The sequence below is a fragment of the Channa argus genome, chromosome 4 (genome assembly GCF_033026475.1).
Source record: "Channa argus isolate prfri chromosome 4, Channa argus male v1.0, whole genome shotgun sequence".
Classification (NCBI taxonomy): domain Eukaryota; kingdom Metazoa; phylum Chordata; class Actinopteri; order Anabantiformes; family Channidae; genus Channa; species Channa argus.
The window spans coordinates 29,735,852-29,751,379 of NC_090200.1; the positions used below are offsets into that span (position 1 = coordinate 29,735,852).

Consider the following 15,528-nt stretch of genomic DNA (forward strand, 5'->3'; position numbering starts at 1 on the left):
GCCTCAGACAAATGATATAATTAAAAAGAGTTAACAATTTATAATAAAAACTAACTACATGACTAATGGGAAGAATTCAAATGAACTAAACAATTAATTTAAAAACAATCTTCCAGAAACGATCAGATCCCTATGCAGAGACTGGAGAGCTGTTAGAAACAACACTGGGAAGTCAACTAATAGTGTTGAACTTGTTATTTGTATTAACAGGGAGCTGTTCATGTTGGTAGTATAGCGTTTAGATCCCTATTCAGAGACTGGAGAGCTGTTTGAAACAACACTGGGAAGTCAACCAACAGTGTTGAACTTGTTTTTTGTATTAACAGGGAGCTACCCATGTCCTTACATTTCTTTCACTAACTTATACCACCTCCTCTTTTTGATCCTTCACCATCTCTCTCCCTTACTGTTAGTTTCACGCCTGACACACCTTTTTTTCTCAACACATTAAACAAAAACAAAGTTTCCTTATCACAGAGTGCCTGTTATTTTCTGGCTTTTCTCCTCATTTCACTAAATTCTCTGGGACTAGTGTGAAAAACAAGCACTCATTGTGGAAGCAGTCCTGTGTTGCTCTCTCCTACACACAGCAGTGGGTGGAAAGCTGCTGCAGCAGCTTATTTTTTTGCTCCAAACTTCTCACAGCATAACTGATCAATAAAGCCAGGTCTTTGTTCTCACAAAATAATCAGTCTCTATCATAGATAAGATTTCTCTAAGTAAAAGATTTTATTTTTCTTTCCCTATTCCACCATGTTGTAAAAATGTATTGATCATACTGATCTTCTTCAGGAAGCAATTTTGCAGTTGCAGCTACTGTTTTTTATTTTCCTGTCTTTCTGATCATTGTTGTGCTGTGTGAGCCTAATGTGCTGTGATGTAATGACTGCTACTAGCTATAAGGCTTCACAAAGTATCAGAGGGAGGGCCACTGAGAGGGATATGTGGAGTAAATCCTTGCTCATGATCAACCATGAAGTCCTTGCACTGTGAAGATGAACAGCTCATTTTTTACCAAGTAGAAAGAAGCACATTGAACTTTTCACAGCAGGGATGCAGCATGTCCTCCATGGCATTTCAATAAGCATTCTTTACAAAAGGCAACAGTCTATCCCAGAAATGGTCATTTGCAGATTCTTTTGACTGACTGCACGAGTCTTTCAGGATTTTTCTCATTTTCTGAAACCAATTCACATTGCAGAGATGGTAAAGCAGCACAATGATAATCTTACTTGCCTTTAATGTTTATTGATGACTTGCTTTTTTCAGAGGACTTAGTTTTCAGTCCATTCATTAATGAATAGTTTAATCACTGATGAATAAATAGCAGTGAGGTTCCTAACATCAGAGTAAATGCAAAGTGACTGTTCATCTTAAGTCAGTAGAAAGTGAAAATAAAGCGGTGTTTAAATCTACAATATGCAAATCGCCCAGGGCCTCACATACTGACGCTGTGTCAAAGCCTGTGGTGTCTCATTCATATGTGCATGCAGGGCTTGACATATACTTTTTTGCTCACCAGCCACTGTGCCTAGTGATTTTCCAAAGTAACTAGCCACTGAGCATTTTTAATGGCCACAGTTTGAGATACTTTAAAATTATTTGTCCCAATCACAAAAGAGACCATGGAACATGATCCACATTATCCTGTTGGGGTTTGGGGGGAGTGGGCCACTAACAAATTACACAAATGACCCAAACTGTAGTTGTAACCACGGATGTGACTGTTTACTGCAAACTTAGAGTCAGGAAGTTAAAAAAACACCAAGTAAAGTAAATCCCAAGCTACTTGAATAATAATCACAAAATAGGCTTCATTCCAACTGCAAAGCTTACACTTACATCTGCTGCTATTTAGTGATGTTCCAGACAAAATCCAGTATATTATTATATCCAGTATTAGCAAATAGCTGCACCACCTCATGAATCAATGGAGAATATTATATCAGACTAAATCTCCCATAAGGGTATAAAACAATCACAAATAACCTTGTTTCCTCACAGAGATGTTGCTGGTTGTTCTCACATCAGGCCTTTACTAAAACACCAGCACAGCTGGGATTTATGTCCTGGGGATGCACAGACACTTTTGCACCAGGTTTAACCACCATCTGTACTCAGTGCAGGAGTTTAATGTTTGAAGCATTTTTACATAGAGTACACTCACATTACAGCTGAATTAACACAAATATGACTATTTTGCCCCATCTGACTCACATCAGATTCTGAATGTGTGAGCAAACCAAATTGGATTTATCCCTAACCAGATCTGAAGCACTTTCTATATGCAGTGTTAGAACTCTGTCTAAACTCTAACATTGAGTCTGTTGTCAGAGTGGTCACATTGAAATGTATGTAATTTTTAGATTTTCTGACTTATGTGAACAGGTGCATATTACCCCAGACATCAAGGTGACATCAACTAGTGCCAACGAAGTCCAACTGTTGTGCTGGCTCAGGTTGAGCTATTAGATGGCACTTGAGGACACCACAAAGGTGAGAGTTGACAAGCTTGTAATACTACACATTTTGTGCTTGTGTGAGAAGGAGAAAAATCAGCAGAAGACCTTGGACCGAGCTGGCAGTAAATGGAGAATTGAGGATTTGTTGGTCATTAAAGGTGTTGTTGTAAGCTTGCAGCTCACATTTCATTTAGATTTACAGTTAGGAGCACCATGGCACTCACACCAAAGCTGGACACTTTACTTACAAACATGAGTCTGTACCATCAGCTCAAAAAGATCTGATATGAATAAAAAAGACTTGGTTTTGAAATATAGTGTGAACACAGCCTTAGAGCACACGTCAGTGTTACCAATGGAGCAGCTGCAGTGATCTGCTTCTAAATTGGACAGCCCCCACACAACTAACTTCTGTTGCATTGTTAATAGGCACAAGACACAAAGTAAGCCATACTGAGATTTTATGGCATGTTGCCCTTAACAGGAAGTCAGCAAGCACATATAACTTCTACCTAATAAATAGCAGTATAGTATAGTGCTAGTATAATAAATTTTTGGACAATTAAACTACTCATCTTTGTCATCAGTTATAATTTTAGCCAATTCAATTATTAATGCTAGTTATTAAATTACAGTCACTGAGATCCCTAGTTTAAATGGTAAATGGTCATCACTTATATAGCACTTTTCTACCTATTGGCACTCAAAGCGCTTTACACTGCTTCTTATTCACCCATTCACACTCACAATCACACACCGATGGGGAGCTGCTATGCAGCTGGCCAATGCTCACCAGGAGCAACTAAGTTCAGCTTCAGTGTCTTGCTCAAGGACACTTCGACACTTTGTGGCTGAGATTGGTGGGCTCTACCTTCCTGTGCCACAGTCACCCCTAGTGTTTAGTGTAGTGAAAATGACGATTTGTTCATTTGAATGTGGCCAGTACTGAGGCTGCATCAAAACAAATGAGAAAAACCATGTGAACCAGCCTCAGACAGAGATTCAGAGATGATTTTACATTTCAAAGAAGCAGTAGCAGCTCATATCTAAATCATTCGCTCACACCACTGGTAACACTTAGATCCCGAATTCATTGTAAGATGGAAAGCTCTATGTCTGTGTGTGTTTGTGGTCGTTTTTAGGCTAATAAGAGAGTACAAAGTGTATCGGATGCTGCACAGTAGACACAGATGCTGAGTGCTGGGTAAAATGTGTCATAGACACAAACACGCGCATACATACACTACTACAAAGTGTTGAATGGGAATTCATGTAAAAAAAAAAAAAAAATGCCCTTTTAACCTTTTTTTATACATGCCACCAAAAAATGCAAATACAGAAACTCAACATCCAGACTTTTTTAGGGTCGTCCTAATCCATTTTTTTGCCCCAATATTAAATTGATTCCTTTAATATTAGGTGTCTGCCTATACTGATTGTGATCTGATACTTATGCTTAGCCATTCTGAGGGGGCAACAGTGGGTCTAAGTGGACACGCCTTGACAGCAAAGTTGTCAGTTTGTGGCCCAACTCCGCCTCGCTATATGTTGACATGTCCCTGGGCAAGACACTGAACCCCCAAACAGTCCCAGGTCTGGTAAATTTGGGGAGGTTTGCGTCAGAAATGGCATCTGCTGTAAAAAATGGCTGCCAAATAAATATGCAGACCACACAATCCACTGTGGCGACCGCAAGTAAAACAAGATACGCCCAAAGAGGAAAAAAAACATAACTTATACTGGAGACACTGGTTCAAATATATTTAACTATTGATATTGTGAATAAAACAATAATTGCAAGATGACTCCTGTAACTGATACAACAGAATACTCTAGAGTCGAAATGAACCTTGTTAGATTTCTTTAGAGATATAGAAATCCTGTATAGAAACGCTCAGTCCTCTTGCATTGAGTGAATTATCTTGTATCACAAACAATCTATGATTTTCTTAGTATAGAGTATTTGCTTTGTATAGACATTGGCTACAGAGAAGTTTAACTGCTTTTTTTCCGATGTTACTTACATCGGAAAAAAGTAGCACATGAGAAACATGCCTAAAGACACTTTAAGCACTACTTTTTTTTTTTTTTCTCCTTTCGGCTTATCCCGTGAGTTCATGATCGCCACAGCGGATCATTGTCCGCATCCTCCCTGTACAGCTGGGGACGGGAATGGGCTGTTAGGGGTTCAGCGTCTTGCCCATAGACACTTCGACATATAGGGCCAGGGCTGGCGATCGACCCACTGACCCTGTGGTCCGTGGACGACTACCTTTACCATCTGATCTACAGCTGCCCCCCATGACCGCCCTTAAGTGACAGGTGAAAACACCTGCTAATGAACATATTTTTCATTTTAACCAGTGAGTGCAGCCTCTTTACTGGTTAAAATAACCATTTGCTAATAATTTCTTCGGAAACTTTGAAAACTTGAAAGAGCAGTTATTTTAGAAAAGCACGTCCAAATACAGCTAATGCTCAGTGACAGTGTGTAAACAGAAGTAAACAAAGGCAACTTAATAAGCCGAATGAATGATTCGGCTTTTTCTGATCAAACCAGTCACTCTGACCTACATTAAGGTTTTACAGTAAGTAGCAGCAATGTGATAAGACGATGTCATGAGAACACTTTTTATCAGGTCTTTGCACTAAAAAGACAATAAAATTACATCTTTACAAGTATTGAGATTTGCATTCACATAATTATTACTAAGTTGGTGTGATTTTGAATGTATTTTGTAAGTCACCATTACAAAGAAATGCATGCTATCTACATGATTAATTGTAAAAACAAACTAAACACATTCTCAGTCATTTGAAACATGAGATGTAGTCAAAAGTTCCCTAACTGTCTAACAAAAACAATCATACAGTGTGATTTTACCATTTAGATTTTGTGCCTATGACCATCTGAGTCATGACTTTTAGATGCTTTTATCATCTAATGGAAAAGCTACTTGGAGAGATGCAGGCTTATTACCTCTCCAGCTGTTCTGTTCTCTGTCATCAGAGGACATAAAAAGAAGGTAGGGAGATTCTGCAGCAAGTGATGAGCAAGAGAAAGAGGAATATGTAAAGTAACAAAATCAAAGAGCACTGTACTTGGGGGCCTAAAATTAAGTTAATGTTCACAGGAAAAAGACCAATGAACACCTTTTAGACGTTTGTGCTATCCAATGTTTTATAAATGATGGTCTACAAGTGTCACCTTCCAAGTAATTTTGGTAAAAGTCTAACCTAACAGGAAAGAACAGCCCATTACCAGGGATTTAAAGCCAACTGAGGCCTCCTCAGGGTGGTATTTTCTAAAGAACCATTATGAAGCAACACTGTCTTTTCAAAAGGAAGAAAGTGCAAAGTAGATTTGCACTTATATTGAAGGTTGACCAGGCTGCAGTTTACTGAGCACTTCATCACAGGTTTGACAGCCTGAAGTCTAAACATTATATCTAATAGACTTTCTTTATATCTAATAAACATTGTTAATCACCATGGTCAATTTGCTTTTTCATTATTATGATTAAGGGAATTAGCCCCTAGTTTGAAAACCCTCAATCTGTGAAATGCGTGGAATGGAGGAGGGTTACTTTATGTTTAAATTATTATTATTTATATAAATAAGTTGAAAATAAAAATAAAGTAAAAATATAAAATAAATATGAAGAGGAAAAAATGATCATCCATCATTTTAGTTTTAAATGATTGATCCTGAAAATCTCCAAATGCTATAGTTGCACACATCCAGTGAAAAATCATGATAATCTCTGTAGGAATGTAGTCACACAGTTTTGATCCAAACCATCAGCAGTACTTACATAGATGTAATGTTCTGGAAAAGGTCTTCGATGCTCCCGGTACTGTTCCCGGCGCTCCCGGTGCCCTGGAAGGACAGCAGCGGGAAGAATTTGCTGTTGTCAGACTTATTGCAGTAGATCTCTGTGGGCGAGCAGTTGCAGGTGGGCGGACAGTCCAGGAAGGAGCTCAGGTAGTTGTGAAAGCAGACGCTGAGGAGAAAGAAAAGCTTCCAGCAGCACCATACCCTGGGTGGGCGTCGGACGCCGAATGCACCAAAGAACGCACCGAATCCATCCATGCTTTCACGATTCAAGTCCCAAGGTTTCTTTGCAACTTTGCAGCGCAGCGGCAATTTAAAACATGCTCCGCGCATACGTGTGTGTATGAATGTGTAAGAGGTGCCCTCACAGTGTTTGTATCAGTAGAGTCCAAGTGTTAAGATAAAAACAGAAACACGTATCTCCCTTTATGTCTTTGAGTACCCATATGTGACTGTTTGCATGTATGTGAGCGGTCGTGTGAATGTGGGGTTTTCTCTTGCCAGTCACGGCGATTCTACTCGATCAGAAAACGCCGTTGGGAAGGAAAACAGACGCAAAGCATCCTGAAAATATTCCGGGGACGTGATGAGAGGTCCGAACCCGTGTAGTCCGGTTATCTTCCTCTTCTCCTCCTCTCTCTGCATCATTTTATGTCATCCCTCCATCTCACTCCCTCTCCCCCTTCTTCTCTCTCTCTGTCTCTCTCTGTTGCTGGTACCAGGCGGTGGATGGTGAAGAGGCATATGAAGAGACAAGGAGGCAGCGAGAGAGAGAGTCTCCTCCGAGCTTAAAGTCCCACCTGCTGGGCACACTGCAAACTGACAGAGACGCACGCGCTTAGAGATGCCCACGCGCGGTAGCTACTGCTCGGTAGTAGGAACCCCACAGAAATATAAGAGATAAAGACAGTCCACGATTGTAACCAAGACACAGCTAATCAACTTAAACACACTGTGACTTAATTTTTGTGTTATAAGGACCAATCAGGCCCTTGTACGTGTGTACTGTGGCCCTGAGAGCTCTAAGCAATTTGAGAACATGCAAAGCCTCACTGATTTGAAAACATAGGCACAGCATTACAACCAAATTAAGAAATAACATGTATATGCAAATAGTAGATGGGTTGACATGAACTCTTTCATTGTTGTCTGCGCTCCTTGCTGCATATTTCTTAATTTGGTTTTGTTGTGGCTTTTTTCAATTGTGCACCTTTGTTATTTTTTTAATTTAGCTGTGCTTTGAGCTATTTCTTTCTTGTGTTTAGTTTATGCCCATTTTCCCCAGCTTTATTTCCTGGCCTTGGCTTTTATTTTGTTGTCCTTCCTGTGCCACTTTTGTTTCCTAGTCTTTTTAGGTTTCTTTACTTCATTAGCCTTGATTAGTTTTACCTGCTCTCTTATACTTTTAAACCCCGCTTTCCCCTCAGTTTGTGGCCAGTTTGTCTTGTGTTTTTTTCCCCTGAAGGTTTGCCACGCCGTGTTTGTACTGGACGCACCTGGATCTCTCTTTTTCAATTCCTGTTTCTCAGCTTTGGCTTGGTCTGTTTTTGATCTAAGGTTTGGTTATTCTTTTGTTACACTGTTTGCTTTAGTATGTCCTCCCCTTTTGGTATTTCAATTTGTGTATGTATTTATTTTGTTATTTACAATGTAAAGTTCCTGTTCCTCCTTAAGGAGTGCTATTCATTTTGTGTTCAGATTCCCTATAATAAATTTTCCTTTTACTTTGAAACCCTCTCTTACTGTCTCCCTACTTGGGTCCTCAAACCAAATTACCTAATCCTTGACAGAAGAAGAGAACTGGGCAATGATGACCCCAACCATTGAGCAGCTGAACTCTTATATCCAAAAGGAAGGAGCAAATATTCCATTTTCAAAACTTCAGTGATTAGTTTCCTTTGCTTCCAACCAACACAAATATGTTAAAAGTATTTTAGAAAAGTGAGCAAATTTTTTTTCTTGAATTTGCTTTTATTTATAGAATGAGATGTAATTTTAATATGATGATAGGTCACCTATTTGGAAGAGTAGACTTTTGTTTTGCAGTATGTCTTCAGGAAGTCTTTATATATTTTTTTTTAGATAGGAAGTATTACATAAAGTTACTGGGATACATGTTTGAGCCAAACAAACTGAGCTAATACTACTTTAAATCACTACGAGAGGCATTGCCAGTAAGTTAATTTAATTTGTAAACATTGATTGACATTTGATACATAAATTGAACACCACCTGTTTACTGCTTATTACTTGCGTATATCTAAAAGATCAATGGCTTTTGGCTTGTTTCTACAGCAGAACATGTTCTGCACTTTGATTTGGCATGACTTTTTAGGCCAGATGCCCTTCCTGCCGCAAAACCGTCCCATTTTAACCAAGGTCGTGGCCAGCACTAAGGTTGCTGTTGGTGGTTGGATGGGGGCACACCTGATTGGGTGGGATTTAAACCCGCGGCCTTCTGCATGCTAGCCCAATGCTCTACTTCTGACAAGGGGGGTCAGTAGTAGAGCATTGGGTTAGCATGCATACTTTAATACTTACGTGTATAAGAAATGTTATTTACTGCCAATTATTTTAACTGTGTGCATTTTTTTTATTTTTGTTGTTGTTGTTGTTTCAGCTTTTCTTCAGTAAAATCCTGCCATTTACAGCACATGGTCTGTTCCTTGGAGGTGTAATGAAGAAAGAATTTAACTAGCTGTTAAATTAAATTTCTACATTGAGAGAGAACGACAAAGGGAAATTCCACCCACTCTGCAGAAAGTAAAGTTGGGTCAGATTGAAAGTTACATACCGCACACATACTTCTGCCAGTCAAAACAGTGGATGAAAGTTCAAAAGCTCCGAATAAGGCAGAGAACCTGGAATTAAAGTTACATATCTCAGGTAGGCATTGGTCTGCATGCTCATCAGTATCAGGTGTTAGTGTGGCAGTGGCTAAAACACAAGCTGAAGGTGAGGCAGCAAAGATCAAAGCAGCCTTTTCTAGAAAAGATATTCTAAATAAAATAGAGATAGCTAGTTTTGAAGCAGAGCTGGATGCCCTACAGTGCAAGAGAGAGGCTGTAGTTATGGCAACTGCTGAACTGAGCCCCCGCAGAAGAATAATAGAGGTTGAATCATTGCCTACACTAAGGGGCTCTCACAAGAAAATTAATGAGTATATACATGTAGCAAAACATGCATCAGTGATCAACCAAATAAGCACTCAGACAGACAGCCATCCATGGGTTCCTCCCTAAATCTACCGTAAGCACCAGAGGTACAGGGTTCTGCATCAGATATTGCTAGGTTTTTGGTGAGAAATTATCTGGTTTCTGATGGCTTAACAAGGTTTTATGACCAACTAGATGATTACTTAGGATGGAAGTCTAAATTTGTCAGTGTTGTTGAGTGTGGTTTGGGTCTCTCTGTCCACAAAGTTTGGCTAGCCTCATGTCCACCTGCCTCTTTTGCTAGCATGGAAGAAAAGGACTTGGGGAGACACTACTGAGACACTTTTTTTTTTCCCACTCGGAGGTGACATTTTAAACCAGTTATGTAAGCTGAAACACCAGATGACTGTCCACAAAGATAAATTGCGTTTGCTAAATATTCTAACACAATTCAAATATATAACACTGACCTTAAAGTGAGGCAAGCGAGGCCTGCAGTCCCTTAAATGTTGCCCTGGGTTTTTTTATGAGCTCTTGGATAAGTTGTCATTCTGCTCTTGAAGTAATTTGGTTTGGTTGGGCGGCCACTCTTAGGAAGTTACAACACTGTTCTCTGCATTTAACAGGTCTGGCAGGGATCAGCCCACAGCAAAACACGTTCCAAATGCTGAGGAACAAAGAATCACAGTCTCAAAACACTGAGGGTGCCATTTATATATTACATTAATTGAAAGTGTGATGCACATGTATGTGCTGAATTATTTTATTTATCATGGAAATTGGGCAACTGTGTGTAGAATTGTTAGATCAGCTATCAAGGCACTAAATGCTGCAGACAGCAGCCAAGTGGCAGGATGAAAGAGACATAATCATCATAAAGTGATGTGTCCTTTTAAATCAACGTCTGCCCAAGTATGACTGAAATTAAAACTAAGACCAATTGGCCTGTAAGGGTCTCAGTTTTAAAAATTCACAGTTTGCGCTTTTAATGGACCCGCTGCCTATTCTCTCTCTGTCTCTCTATTTCTTCATCCAGCCTGTCAGCTGGGATTAAATTACTATTAATATTTACACACTTTTTGTTAGGCTGCTGTGGTAACACGTAGTTCAGTGTTGTTTTATTATAAATAATTCTAAACTAATCTAATCATAAAAAATTAATTTGAAGCTGCTTATACAAAATGATCACTGTAAAATACCAGTGTGAGCTGCTTCCTGTGTTCAATTGCTTTAATTATCATGTGTTAATAAACTATCCAGACGCAAAAGAGGTGGGGGAATGCCCACCTATCAATGTTCGGAGCCATATATGGTAATTATAGACCTGTTAATTAAGTTATCATTGTTATGTGTGCATAATGAGCTCTGCAGCGGTGTGTCAGTGTTTCTGGTTTGTCTGTCTCACAAATCTACTGTCATGAGAATATCTCATATTTAGTTGCTAAGATTGTAATTTTTTAGGAGACAAGTTTGGCTTTTTTAAATAGGGTTACTGTATAACTCTAATAATCAGACTGTAGGACCCAAAGGTAGAGGCAGGGGCTGATTCTGAGACTCCAGTGGTCGACGAGGCTCAGAAAACAGTCCAAACAAAACTGGAACAAGGGTAATGGCACAAATACAAGGTAATGGCACAAATACAGATGTATGTAATGGCACAAATACAGACGTTCAACTTTGTATATGTTCAAAACGCAATAGGGAAAAATAAACCAATGTCCAGACACGAATCATCTAAAGGCATAAGTACATACACATGGGAGTGGCAATCCTTAGCATGGCATGGACAGACAGTCTGGCAGGGAAAGGAGGTAAGTTGGAGAAATAAGTACTAATGGAGAAGAATCAGGAGACCAGCTACAGCTGGTGAGAGGTGTACTGCTGCACATAGGGTCCATGAAAACATAGACAGATGTGACATTCTGGATCTGTAAAACAAGAAGCAACAACATGGTGAGAAGTGGGAAGTGGGGGAGGAAATTACAAAAAAGCATGGTCATAAAATCATGACCCAGTTTGTATGAAAATACAATTCTTAGTCTTCAGGTCTGTCCCCATTAGTGTTTGGACTATAGTGTTTGCCAGTGTCTCTCATCAGCTTAAATGTGCAGTGGATTCATAATGATTTTCCTGCCTAGCAAGTCATACCAGAATGACGCATAATGGAACTGATATCAGTACTGCTTATTGGCAGAGAAACATTCGGTGTGATGTTGACGATAACCTGTAGCCTAATGGACAGGAGCAAAATGAATACATGTAAATTTCTAAAGATTTAACATTTTTAATTTTAGTTGGTGGATACTTCCACCCCTGTGTCATATTGTAGTTCCTTATTGTTCCAGTGTAGATTCTCACTGTAGGTCCTGCATGGCAAAGACAGTTTGATCCAAAAAGACCTGCACACAGGAAAGAATCAAGAAAACTTCCTTAGAAAAACTCTTTTTTTTACACTATTTCAACAATAATTTAAAAAAGGTGTAGATGCAGAGAGCATAGTCTCTCTCTAGTAAAATCACCATAAGATGGATATTGAGATTTATTTGGATATTGATAGATTGATTTTGTGTATTATTGTACATTTTGTAATGACTGGTTGAAAGATTGTGGTCTTGTCTACCCCTGATGCAGAGTATTTACCTGTGTAATGTTGTGTAGAAGCTTTATAGTGCAAAATCAAACAACTTAATTTTATTCTAATAGACATTAAAGTTTGACAGTATTAACATTAACATTAACATTGCAACCGCAAGGGGGCACAAGCCAGTGTCTTATTGTGCCAGTCCCAAGTCTGGATAAATGCAGAGGGTTGTGTCAGGAAGGGCATCCGACGTAAAACACATGCCAAATTAAACATGCAAATCGTGACAATGACTTCCATACTGGATTTGTCGGGGCCCGGGTTAACAACGACCGCCACCGGTGCTGTTGACCCACAGGGTACTGGTGGAAATTGGACTACTGTTGGTAGAAGACAAAGAAGGAGAGGATGAAGGTGTGTTCGTAGGCAGAGAGAGATAAGGAAAGCTAAGATGGACTTTGAATGTTGGGACTATGACAGGGAAGGCTAGAGAGTTGATTGACATGATGCAGAGAAGGAAGGTGGACATACTGTGTGTCCAGGAGACCAGGTGGAAAGGTAGCAAAGCTAGAAGCTTAGGAGCAGGGTTCAAGTTGTTCTACGATGGGACAGATAGGAAGAGAAATGGAGTAGGAGTTATCCTGAAAGAGGAGTTTGTGAGGAACGTTCTAGAGGTGAAAAGAGTATCAGACAGGTGGATGAGTCTGAAGCTTGAAATTGAAGGGGTGATGTTCAATGTTGTTAGTGGTTATGCCCCACATGTAGGATATGAGTTAAAAGAGAAGGAGAAATTCTGAAGTGAGTTAGATGAAGTGATTCAGAGCATCCCTAGAGGTGACAGAGTGGTGAGTGGTGCAGATTTCAATGGACATGTAGGTGAAGGGAACAGGGGTGATGAGAATGCGATGGGCAGATTTGGTCTTCAGGACAGGAACCCAGAAGGACAGATGGTGGTTGACTTTGCAAAGAGGATGGAAATGGCTGTAGTAAACACTTTCCTCCAGAAGAGGCAGGAACATAGGGTGACATACAAGAGCAGAGATAGAAGCATTTAGGTGGACTACAGCTTGTGTAGACGTTGTAATCTGAAAGAGATCAGTGACTGTAAAGCATTGGTAGGGGAGAGTGTAGCCAGACAACACAGGATGGTGCTGTGTAAAATGACTCTGGTGGTGAGGAAGATGAAGAGGAAAAAGGCAGAGGAGAGGATGAAGTGGTGGAAGTTGAAAAAGGAAGAATGTCGAGTATTTTTCAGCAAGGAGCTGAGACAGACTCTGGGTGGTTTGGAGGTGCTTCCAGATGACTGGACCGCTACAGCTAATTTGATCAGGGAGACAGGTAGGAGGGTACTCGGTGTGTCATCTGGAAAGAGGAAAGTGGACAAGGAGACTTGGTGGTGGAACGAGGAAGTTCAGGAGTGTATACAGAGAAAGAGGTTAGCTAAGAAGAAGTGGGACACTGAGAGGACTGAAGAGAGTAGACAGGAGTACAGGGAGATACAGCGTAAGGTGAAGATAGAGGTGGCAAAGGCCAAACAAAGAGCTTATGAGGACTTGTATGCTAGGTTGGACACTAAAGAGGGAGAGATGGATTTGTACAGATTGGCCAGACAAAGAGATAGAGATGGGAAGGATGTGCAGCAGGTTAGGATGGAAATGTATTGACAGGTGGGAAGATGGAAGGAGAACTTTGAAGAGTTGATGAATGAGGAAAATGAAAGGGAACGAAGAGTAGAAGAGGTGACTGGTGTGGAGCAGGAAGTAGCAAAGATTAGTAAGAGTGAAGTGAGGAGGACATTGAAGAGGATGAAGAGTGGAAAGGCAGTTGGTCCTGATGACATACCTGTGGAGGTATGGAAGTGTCTAGGAGAGGTGGCAGTAGAGTTTCTGACTAGTTTGTTTAACAAAATCTTGGAAAGTGAGAGGATGCCAGAGGACTGGAGGACAAGTGTACTGGTGCCAATTTTTAAGAACAAGGGAGATGTGCAGAGCTGTGGCAACTACAGATAAATAAAGCTGATGAGTCACACAATGAAGTTGTGGGAAAGAGTAGTGGAAGCTCGGCTAAGGGCAGAGGTGAATATTTGTGAGCAGCAATATGGTTTCATGCCTAGAAAGAGTCCAACAGATGCAGTATTTGCTTTGAGGATGCTGATGGAGAAGTACAGAGAGGGTCATAGGGAGTTGCATTGTGTCTTCGTAGATTTAGAGAAAGCGTATGACAGGGTGCTGAGAGAGGAGCTGTGGTATTGTATGAGTAAGTCTGGAGTGGCAGAGAAGTATGTTAGAGTGGTGCAGGACATGTATGAGAGCTGTAAGACCGTGGTGAGGTGTGCTATAGGTGTGACAGAGGAGTTCAAGGTGGAGGTGGGTCTGCATCAAGGATCGGCTCTGAGCCCCTTCTTGTTTGCTCTGGTGATGGACAGGCTGACAGATGAGGTTGGACAGGAATCTCCATGGACTATGATGTTTGCAGATGACATTGTGATTTGTAGTGAGAGCAGGGAGCAGGTGGAGGAAAATCTAGAGAGGTGGAGGTCTGCTCTGGAAAACAGAGGAATGAAGCTTAGCCGCAGTAAAACAGAATACATGTGTATAAATGAGAGGGATCCAGGTGGAACACTGAGGTTACAGGGAGCAGAGGTGAAGAAGGTGCAGGACTTTAAGTATTTAGGGTCAACGGTTCAGAGCAACGGTGAGTGTGGAAAAGAGGTGAAGAGGCGAGTTCAATCAGGTTGGAATGGGTGGAGAAACGTGTTAGGTGTGTTGTGTGATAAAAAAGTATCAGCGAGAATGAAAGGAAAGGTGTTCAAGATGGTGGTGAGACCAGCGATGTTGTTCGGCTTAGAGACAGTGGCACTGAAGAAAAGACAGGAGGCAGAGCTGGAGGTAGCAGAACTTAAGATGTTGAGGTTCTCTTTGGGAGTGACGAGGATGGACAGGATCAGGAATGAGTACGTCAGTTGGACAGTTCATTTTAGATGTTTGGGAGATAAAGTCAGAGAGGACAGATTGAGGTGGTTTGGACATGTTCAGAGGAGAAACTGTGAATATATCGGTAGAAGGATGCTGAGGTTGGAGCTGCCAGGCAGGAGGTCTAGAGGAAGAGCAAAGAGGAGATTTATGGATGTAGTGAGGGAGGACATGAAGTTAGTTGGTGTGAGTGAAGAGGATGCAGAGGACAGAGTTAGATGGTGGCACATGATTCGCTGTGGCGACCCCTGAAAGGGAGCAGCCAAAAGGAAAAGAAGAAGACACTGAACTGTTGCAATGTAACCTCATTAGATTTGAGATATTCCAATTCTTATGTTTTAGGATAACATGCCGTTTCCATTATTTTGTTGCCCTTTACCAACTTTTTTGGAATGTGTATCTGCCATTAAATTTTAAACAAGCATAAAACTAATTTACTAATGTTAGTTGTGTCTTTGCAGTATTTTCAAACTAATATTCCTTTAAAATTATTTTATTTTATTATTATTATTATTACTGTTAT

At 40.4% G+C, this 15,528-nt stretch overlaps 1 protein-coding gene across 5 annotated transcripts in view; it reads right to left on the minus strand.

The window, feature by feature from the left end:
• Nucleotides 1-7,085, minus strand: part of ntrk3a (neurotrophic tyrosine kinase, receptor, type 3a) — a 215,954-nt gene extending 208,869 nt beyond the window's left edge. For 2 of the 5 annotated variants that reach the window (XM_067502385.1, XM_067502384.1), the window contains exon 1: nucleotides 6,278-7,073. In XM_067502385.1, the coding sequence (XP_067358486.1) occupies nucleotides 6,278-6,630 (353 nt within the window). In that variant the 5' untranslated portion in view covers nucleotides 6,631-7,073. Of the gene's footprint in view, nucleotides 1-6,277 lie in introns of all 5 variants that reach the window. The other 3 variants (XM_067502388.1, XM_067502387.1, XM_067502389.1) reach the window with 3 other exon arrangements.
• Between the last annotated feature and the right edge of the window lie 8,443 nt (nucleotides 7,086-15,528).